Source organism: Meleagris gallopavo, chromosome 1, assembly GCF_000146605.3.
Source record: "Meleagris gallopavo isolate NT-WF06-2002-E0010 breed Aviagen turkey brand Nicholas breeding stock chromosome 1, Turkey_5.1, whole genome shotgun sequence".
Lineage (NCBI taxonomy): Eukaryota > Metazoa > Chordata > Aves > Galliformes > Phasianidae > Meleagris > Meleagris gallopavo.
The window spans coordinates 68,453,336-68,463,408 of record NC_015011.2 but is presented as its reverse complement, the minus strand read 5'-3'; the positions used below and the strand labels follow the sequence as shown (position 1 = coordinate 68,463,408).

Genomic DNA, 10,073 nt, shown 5'->3' with positions numbered 1-10,073 from the left:
AAAAAAAAAGAGTAAGAGACATACTACCCAAGAGTGTAAAGATTCCCCTCTCAAATCACTAGTAGATCTAGTCAATGAGAATTGAGACTATATTTATCTCCTGAAAGAAATGCTTCCCTAGCACAGAGTCTCTGGGGGCTTTTGTATAATGAGGTCTCTGGGGCTGAAGAGATATCTCTTCTCCATTAGCAGAAAATATGACCTCTGTTGTGCCGAGGTGTGTTGTATGTCTGTAATGGTCCCTTGCAGACATACAAAAAATCCGTTAAAATGATTTGTAATTTAATAATGACATAAAAGCACATTGTGGCACCAGCAGGAATTCTGCTGATCATTGGTCAGCTGGTGTGACTTTTTGTATTATAAATGGTCTAGAGATGTAGTGTAGATTTAAATGTTTTCAGAGTGCTCCCCACTCAAAAATAAACCCTAGTTTTGCCAGTTCTGATCTTTGCTAACAGTCTGACTTGAATACAGAGGAACTGTATCCGTAGTTACCAGCTACGGATTTTGATGCTGGCAATTGTAATTACCGACCACTTCCCTTTCTAGTTTGTTTTCTTTTATATAACTATAGAATGGCTTAGGTTGGAAGAAATCTTAAAGTCCATTTAAATCCATGGGCAGGGTTGTCAACCACTCAATCATGTTGTCCAGAGCTCCATCCAACCTGGTCTCCAGGAATGATGCATCCACAACTTCTCTGGACAGCCTCTTCCAGTGTCTCATCACCCCATGAGTGTAGAATTTCCTCCTAATTTCCCCTCTTTTAGATAAAACCATTCCCCCTTGTCCTATCAGACCCTGTAAAATGTCAGAGTCCATCTTGTTTATAGGCTTCTTTTTAAATACTGAAAGGCTGAAATGAGGTTTCCCCAAGAAACAGAATGCAGGTTTCTTTAAATGATCTTGGGTTCATTTTTAAAAATGTTTGATAGTGTTTGAGAATTCCCTCCCAGTTTTTGCTCTGGCAGGTGATTCTCCTGAGCGCTACAAAGGTGCCAGTTGATTTTTGGTCTCTCCCTCAACTTAGAAGTTAGTTCAAATTGGGAATTATTCTATTTATGGATACTAGAATGTCTTCTCTAAGTTTGCAACACACTGTTTTTTCCCACAGTGCCCTTCTTAGCAGCAATTTTTTCTACCTCAGCTTAGGAAACCTATTGTCTGTAGGTAATTAGTAACTGGTATTTTGTTCACTGGTTCCTGTAATTTGACTGATGCTGTGCAAAGTTGGGCTTTCTCCAGGTGAGTTAACAAGTCCACTGTGCCACAGAGGTGTTTGATACTGTGGATCTGCAACGGGGAGGTTGACTCCTGCCTCTTTCCACCTTGACTTACATGCCTCTCTCTTGTTCACGGATGCATCACCCAAAATGCTTAGCCTCTTTGCTGACACTTTTCCCAAAAATCTCCCTACCACAGCTACAGGCCTTACAGCTACCGCCACTTTGCACCTCCCACAACACCCTGTAGCACGGATGTCTGTGACAGTGACTATGCCCCAAGCCGAAGGGTCACGGCCACGATGGCCAAGGGCTACACCAGTGACTTGAACTATGATTCAGAGCCCGTCCCACCGCCTCCGACTCCGCGCAGCCAGTACCTGTCAGCGGAGGAGAACTACGAGAGCTGCCCCCCTTCCCCGTACACAGAGCGGAGCTACTCTCACCACCTCTACCCACCACCGCCGTCCCCCTGCACAGACTCCTCATGAGGGGCAGCCCCCCCTCCGTAATCTGCCTCTGCCGTGGAAGTGTAAATACAAAGCGTTCTACCAGGGAGGGGGGAGTTCTTGGCAAGGGATGAGGTAGGACAGTGTACAGTTAAATGTTATTAAGTTGGGCGGAGGAATACTGGACATATTTGTACAGAAGAAAAAAAAAAGGATATTTATATATTTTCTTAAACAGCAACTGCTGCTTGTGCCATAAGAAAAATTTTTGTATAAAAGAACCCAGACATTTGTACAAAAAGTTTTTATTTTTGCAAATTGAACACAAAAACATGCCTTAATCCAGTGAAGTGACTGAGCACATAGCGAAATGGAAGGAGCAGGTATGTGTCACTTGTCCAGCGAGGTGAGATGTGGGGTTTGTCAATACCAAAAATGTTTAAAGTAATTAATAATAAAGAAGTCCGTCTCAGAGCAGCATACCATAGATACTTGGAAGTAGCCAAATAACCTCTATATTAGCTACAGAGGGCCAGCAACTAAGTTAAACTTGAAAATGCAGTCAGGACAGATAATAACCTTATACAAAGGGCTTTGTTTTCTACAGGAATACAGCAATCGTAGCAGTGAATCCAGAAGAATAATCACACATTTTTTTAAAAGAGTACACCTCTGTTTTTCTTCAATACATTTACCAAACTTGAACATTTTGAACTCTCTCCTTGCTTCTGGAATTTCAATGATTTTTGTTGGGTATATTTTAAAGTTTGCTTTTTTAATACTGCTTAGCCTTTCTACATCCTTTCTTCCCCCCATGTCACTTTAAATCATATTAACCTTATTTAAAGTACTGCTAGAACTGGGCTGCTGTAAATTCTTTTTTTTCCCCTCCTAATTAGCCTTGTCGTGCAATGAGTGTCATGCTATACATTACTTCACTAATTTTGCCAACATGAGGATCCTGTTTTGTACCAGGTCAGTGTGATTTTCACATGATTGACAAGGGTAATATGCACATACCTGAATGATTTTTAGTCCCTGAAAAAAGAAAAACTTATTTTGACCTAGTGCCCACAAAATGTCAAATATTTTTTTACCACATATAATAGAGACAGTGTATTTATAAACTATAAATTTAACCACGGATTGTTAGTTTTACTGTAAATGAATAATATATCCTTGCAGTACATTCAATGTATATTGATACCACAGTACGCAAATCAGATATATATAATATATATATATTATTTTTTCCTAGTAAGGAAGCATTTAACTTTCAGTGGAGCAACTGTCCATAAGAAATAAATGTTTTGATCATTGGAAGGAGTTCCTTTGCTGTATTAACTGCTCATGATTTGTGTTAGGCAAAGCCAATTTTCTCAGTATGATTTTGACATACCTCCTCTTTTGTGTGGTGTGAGTTTAATGCTTTAGTATTAACCGCTGTGAGTATCAAATTAAGATATTCTTAACCAAACAATTTTTTATTCACATCTCTATTTTTGTATATTACCTTATTTAGCCCCTTCTCCCTTTAGCCTCACCATGGTGATTTTGAAAGGGATAGTATATAATCAAGTGAAAGCATTATTTGTGTAGGTTGAGGGACAACCTAGAATATTATGATTTCCTCTCCTACTCCAGTGCAGTGTTCTGAATTTGCTTTGACTGTAGCAGAGCTCACAGTATACCTGATTCTAGACAGCATTACGCATTTGCACCTTCTGTTGATGTTAAATCCATGTTGAAGGTGTTGATGCCTTCAGGTTGGACTTCTGATTCTTTTCTCTCAAAACAAATGCTTCTGCCTTCTGAGTCTTTTGGGCTTAGTATGGATGGAATAACCATTCAGAGGTCCTATTTGGCTTGTATTGTTCTCTGTTGTTTGTTTCCATCCAGTTTCAACTAAGCAAAATAATCGAAAAATGTGGCATAGGCTTTGATTCATACTGTTGACATAATTAGTGACAAATAATTCTGCCACTCATCTTGGGTACTGAAGCTTTGTTTTATTTCAGCTCTGAGAAAAACCATGCTATTTGGAATCCCAGCTGTAACAAAGAATTTTTCTCACAGTAAAAGATACCTGAGAAAACATTAAAAACCTGGATGGACTCCAGGCTACTACAATTGATCTCTGGATCTGGTGCGCTGAGAGTTTGCTCAGCTTCATTCTAGGTATCTGGAAATTGTGATAGCTGTTCTTTAGGCTCTTCCTTGTTGTTGAAGAAGCCTGTCTGCGTTCTCCAGCAGGGCTGATGTGGAAGGTATTGTAAACTATAAGGGAACTCAAAGACTTTTATATGAAGGGGGGGAGGACAGGTGTGCTGGGGTGGATGTCGAGACTGGCATGCCAATGAGAATAGAACCTTCTCTGTTGTTTACATTTTGTCATGTGCAGCATTCCATGTGGGGTTCACATGTGGAAACTTGCACTAATGAACTCAGAAGAATATTGCATTGTTATATCTCAGTCCAAGTGCTTGTACTGCGATGGCAATGATATCTTCTTGCAAAATACTCTTTTCAGCATGCCGATTTCTGTTTGAAAATCTCCTAAGGTAGTTAAGCTTAAGGAATGGTATCCTCTTTCTGCTGCAGTTGCACTGCTTTGCTGAAGGTTACTTTTTCAGGGAATTTCCTGGCTGTAAATTCACAAATGCGTTAATTATAATGAGGGTTAATTATAATGAAAGTTCTCTTCATGTGAACTGCGCTGCCTGAGTTCTATGCTGGTTTTCATCCATAATTACTCCAGTTGTAATCAGTGGGATGGATGTGTAATTTAGTGTAGAATTTGATCAAGTCTACATCTCACCTTGTACATCAGATATTTTGAGCAGTCTGTCTCTGGATGTAAAGAGCAGGAAAGTGGATATGTTTTTTCCACTGAGGATGACCAGCATAGGGAGCAGACTTGCTTGTCTGGATTATCCAAAGAATTTATTTAGTGGGAAACTGTGATCTGCCTTTGCATTTACATGTATTTTTCCAATAAATCTAGAGTGAAAGATAGAATGAATTGATGATCTGTGGAAATCCTCTTGGCTAGATGTCCAAATTACAAAAGCATTGCTGCAGCTAATATATGCACCTGACCTAATCACAGTGGACAAACCATAGACTGCTTGAATATTGGAACTGAATGACCTTTCTGTTCCTTTCTGCCACTGAGCCAGTCGTGACTGATACTCTCTCCTTCCCTCAATCACAATTGTGCTTTCTTCTGCCTCTCAAATTGACTGAGATGCTAGGACTATGGTAATGCACACATGTCAACTTAGGATATAGCTGGATAGGTGTGTGGCATTAACATTAAAGAGATCGCACTGATGTAAATGAAGACTATTCATAGTCCTTAAGCTATGCACAAATATCTTCATCTTACAACATGAAATGCATATAAATAGGGGTATTTAACTCAACTGTGTTAAATGTGTAGTTTTTCCTCTGGACACCTGGAAAGTATTCATAGCTGAGTGTCTGGGCATGGAAATAGCTGGCATGCTAAAACAGGAACGGAACAGTCCTTTCTAGTTTAAAAATAATAGTAATAATAATGATGAACATTACAGTGTAAAGTTTGATGAAAACTAACCTTTGCATGATCTATACGTGTTTAAATGGCAATATAAACGAGACCTAATATTGCCTTTTAAAATTATGCCTGCCTTATGATGCTGTGCGTCTTCCTAGGGAAGACTCATCATTTTTCTACTGGTTCAGATGCCAAGATATTTATTTGAAAAGAACTTAAATAGGGTAAGCACAACATGCAAATAACATGAAATAAAGAATGTTTTCCATGCATTCATGCAACTCATGTTTATATTAAATAGAATATTCACAGTAATGCAAAACATGCAAATGAGCCAGTTTATAATGAAAGGATTAATTTTGCTGTGAGTTGTAAATTTCAGTATTGTAAATTCCAAATTACTACCATAACATTACCCCATGAACATGTACAAGTATATATATATATATGTATATATGTGTATATGTGTATATATGTATATATGTGTATATATGTGTATATATATATATATGCAAGTACACATCTATTTGATGATGTGAGTTTACCCAAAGCTGATAATTTTCTCGTGCATACATACCCACATTGGCACATTTGGCCTTGTTGCCTTTCAAAGTGCTAATGCTGGGTACTGTCATGGTGTCTCTTGTAAGACAGACTTCTTTTGTCCAGATTACAGGACAGACAGCAGACTATTTGCTATTTAAACCTGAATAATTAGTGCTCTGTCATGCAAGGCAGGAGAAGAAGTGCATTTTTGATGCTGTTGTATTAATTCTGATGTCCAGTTTGCAGATGAGTAAAAGCTCTTCTGCTCTCTTTAAGTATATAAAAACTAATCTGTTGTAGTAACTATGAAGAAAAATTCACCCAAACTGCTTGTCATGACAGGTGACACTATCCACTGCAAGTGAAGGAATATGCACAAAGTCCATTTATTGCATTAATGGATTTTGTTGGTGTTTTGGTCTCTGGTTTGTGCATTGCTTCTCTATTTGTTATGTCTGAGACTCTAGAAATCGTTTGACTTGTGAGTCTTAGAAAGGGATTCATTCATTATGCTTTAAGCCAGTTAAGTCTGTCTTAAGATAAAGAAAAGGCCACTTTCTTGAATATTTAGTGTTTCCATTCTTTATTGCTTTGGAAATCTCCTTGAGTTGATTACCACCATTCTAGAGAGAAATGCTTGATCTACAGAACTCCCTGGCCATGCATGCTGCTGAGCCAAATGACTTCTTCAAAATATTACTAAAACATTCTCACTCACTCTGTGCCCGACAGATTTGTCTTGACTATGTTTACTCATAATACTGTTATGCAGAGAATCTGCTTTGGAATGTGTACTGTGCATGTAGCAGATTATTATTTACACAACAAAAAATAGCTGCCTCATTGGGTGCACAAGTAATTTCAGCATTGTTTTTGAGAAACTGCTTTCCTAGCCATTCTTTTTAAGTTACATTGTGATATGGTTATTGCATGCAAATTAACCTTTAATGTAGTTGGCAGGTGACAAATGCACCTTGAAAACAAGTCAGGAATGACCTAACAGCTTGAAAATGGCTACAAAACAGAATCACAGCATCATAGGGGCTGCAAGGGACCTCTGGAGATCATATAGTCCAACCCAAACAATTCATTTATTCAAAAACATTCAATTTATTTCTAAAGGAAGTAAAATAAAAAGCCACAGTAATCCAAATGAGCAATTTTCTTTCATTTTTAAAAAGGCAGGTCAATGTTTGATAATAACCTGGTATTTATAGGAACTGAACAATCCACTCCAAAACAGTGCAGAGCAGAGTAAGAAAACTGTCCATATTAGAAATGTCCTAAGAGCATGCAGGATTATTGTGATGTAACTGTTGGAGAGCAGTCATGTTCCCCTCTTTTCAATGAACAAGGAGCATCTTTGAAGTCCCGATTAAAATGGCTGTAGCCTTAAGCCAGGCAGTTGAGAGTCAGCCAGGGAAAATGAAAGTGTCTTTTGTAAAGGGGATACCACTAGGCTTAAGCTGAACTAGCCTTGTTTGCAAATGAAGGATCTGGTGCTGCTTTCAGACTTTTAATCTTGGTTTTTTGTTTTGTTTTGGTTTCGTTTGTTTTTTTTTTGTAAGCTTTAATCGCTGTTTGTCATTGTCTTAAAGCCAGCTGGTGTCTCTTGTTCATCAACTTTGGTAAGATGGTGCTTTGCAAGGATGTATTTATATTATAATGACCAACATTTGGTCAACCCTATTCACTCATTCACTAACTTTTTTTTTTTTTTTGTAAAATAAAGTGCTTTACTTATGAGGTGTATATAAACCTTGTACAAAAATCCTTTCCAATAATTACTATAAACTGAGTTGTAACAAATGAAATGTTGATTTTTATAATAAAACTAAGAGTGAAAAAAAAAAGAAGGGTACGCCTCATTTTATTTCAGCATTTGAAGGAGTGGTGTCTAAAGGTGAAGTCCCATGAGTGTGTTTGCTCAACTCTTAAAAGCCAGAAGATGCTCAACTCCCTGATGCTGTGGGCAGACTCTGCAAACACAGATGCATTTGCGTGAAATACACAGTTGACTTCAAACAGTTCTGTTCATTTCCATTATTCTATATGGCAGATTGATTCATTTTGAAGCTGAAAGTCTTCATTATTCATCACTTAAATTGGTTTATGAGATAATACCCCATCGCTGAAGAGATATGTTACAGTTATTTTGAGGCTGCTGGTCTTTAAATCTGTCTAAATGTTTGCAAGGAGAACTAGATTGTTTTTCAGTGTAAAACAAAGCAAACACCTAAATCACAGTCCTCTCAATGTAATGTGTAATTGGGTAGGAAGGAGTTTTGAATGTATAAGTTCAGCATAGAAGTTCCTACTCCACTTCAACCCTCTAGCTGAGACCACAGTATGGCTTTATATTGGAATGGATATGGCTATATGGAGACTGTTACATCATCCGTTCTTCTACCCGGAGGCATAGGCCGGCCACATATCACTGCTACACCTTCTCAAATAACATGCCATAAGGTGCTGTATTCATTCTACCTTGGAAAATGAGCTATTATGTTAGAGCAGGTGGGAGCCATGCTGCTTACTTAAAGTGCCAGTGGTGAGTTGCTGTGGAGCTGCAAAAGGCTCACCAGCATTCTTTTTTCTTTAAACAGCAGTGGCTGCCTTGCTACAGGGTCAGTGTTGTTGTAACAGCCTGGAAGCCCAAATAGCATTCACACTGCATTTAGTGAATCTTAGTCTTTGCCAGATACAGCTATTAAACATCAGAGTGTATCTTGAATGTAGTTCTCCACAGCGCAACAGAGAAGTAGCATGGACAGACACCAGAAAGAGAAGGAGCAGCCCGATCACTGAGTCACTTGTGTTAAGTCTTGAAAAAACAATACCTTTTAGAAGAAGAATGTAGTCAACAAACACAAGCAACTTGTGTTCCAGCTGCAGCTCTACCATGTATCTTCTCCATGCCAATTCCAAAGGCTCCAGAGATAGCAGAACTGCTGAGACTGTTTTTACCAGGCACTGATACACAGTAAGGGATCTGAGGTGTTTTTCATTTAAAAAATATTCCGTTTGTCTTACAAAAGGAACACTTGGAAGTCCAGAAATTATTTATTTCTTCTGCATGATTGTGTCTTCCCTTGCACATGTACATACTAGCAGAGATGAGTACAAGTGCTGGAATCCTGCCACTCATTTTATATTAGAGGAAAGCTAACACACTGCAGCTTTGTTGTGGTAGGAGGTAGGAGGAAGAATGTCACTTCAGGAGTGTAAAAGATGAGACTTTTTTTGGATCCACCAGCACCAACAATGCTTCCCCAAGGAAGGGGTGAGAATGTAAAATCAGGTGCTTGTTCCTGAAGGATAACTGTTCTCACACCCCTTTTCTTGGTCCATTGGATTGGGGATATAGTACACATGTTGGTGGGCTTAGTGACTTTAAAACAAAAAAGGGAAACAACAAGAACAATAGCAACAAACTTATTTCTTTTATAGATACTCTGTGTCTCCAAAACTAGCTTTATGTTGTCCAGCCTATACCCTTGTTCAATGCAAGCTTTGATGGCAGCTAAATGTAAACCCTTGCTTAAAGGAAAGGCTGTGAGCTACCAGCCCTCTCCTTGCTTCCACCATCTTGCATAAGGAAATAGCTTAACAGGAAAATGTCTGGCAACTAGATACCTACAGAAATCAGAGGTTGTTTGTCTGAAGGCATGTGGAGAATTGGGAATTGGGAAATGGTTTTAAACTGAGGGAGGGAAGATTTAGGTTGGATGTTAGGGGGAAGTTCTTTACTATGAGAGTGGTGAGGTGCTGGAACAGGCTGCCCAGAGAGGTTTTGGATGCCCCATCCCTGGAGGTGTTCAAGGCCAGATTGGATGGGGCCCTGGGCAGCCTGGTCTAGTATTAAATGGGGAGGTTGGTGGCCCTGCATGTGGAGGGGGGTTGGAGATTCATGATCCTTCCAACCCTGGCCATTTTGTGATTCTGTGGAGAATATCTTTGGTGTCTGAGGCAATGGAAGACTTTCACAGGGTGTGTTCACTGTATGACAGTCTTGCCAGAAACTCTTAGCCCAGCTTCCTTGCCAAGAAGCTGATGGCCATCTTAAGCTGCAGAACATGTGGTTGGGGAGACACAGAGAAGTACCCACTACCAGCTCTCCCACATCACCTGAAGCAATGTTTTCCAAAAAGCTTGTGATTCCTGCCAGTAGTTTGCTGAATGAAGGGATATGGGTAGCTTTGGTGCCCCTTTGGGTGTTTCTCCAGAGATATGCATGAAGGGGAATTAGGAACATAAGAGCATGGAAAATGTGAATTAATGATGCTGGGCACATGGTAGGAAGGGAATAGAGAG

At 39.2% G+C, this 10,073-nt stretch overlaps 1 protein-coding gene across 2 annotated transcripts in view; it reads left to right on the top strand.

The window, feature by feature from the left end:
• LRP6 (LDL receptor related protein 6) overlaps positions 1-7,609 on the top strand; it is a 119,926-nt gene extending 112,317 nt beyond the window's left edge. For both annotated transcript variants that reach the window (XM_031555400.1, XM_010716104.3), the window contains one exon: positions 1,426-7,609. In XM_031555400.1, the coding sequence (XP_031411260.1) occupies positions 1,426-1,717 (292 nt within the window). In that variant the 3' untranslated portion in view covers positions 1,718-7,609. The remainder of the gene's footprint in view (positions 1-1,425) is intronic.
• Positions 7,610-10,073: the final 2,464 nt, after the last annotated feature.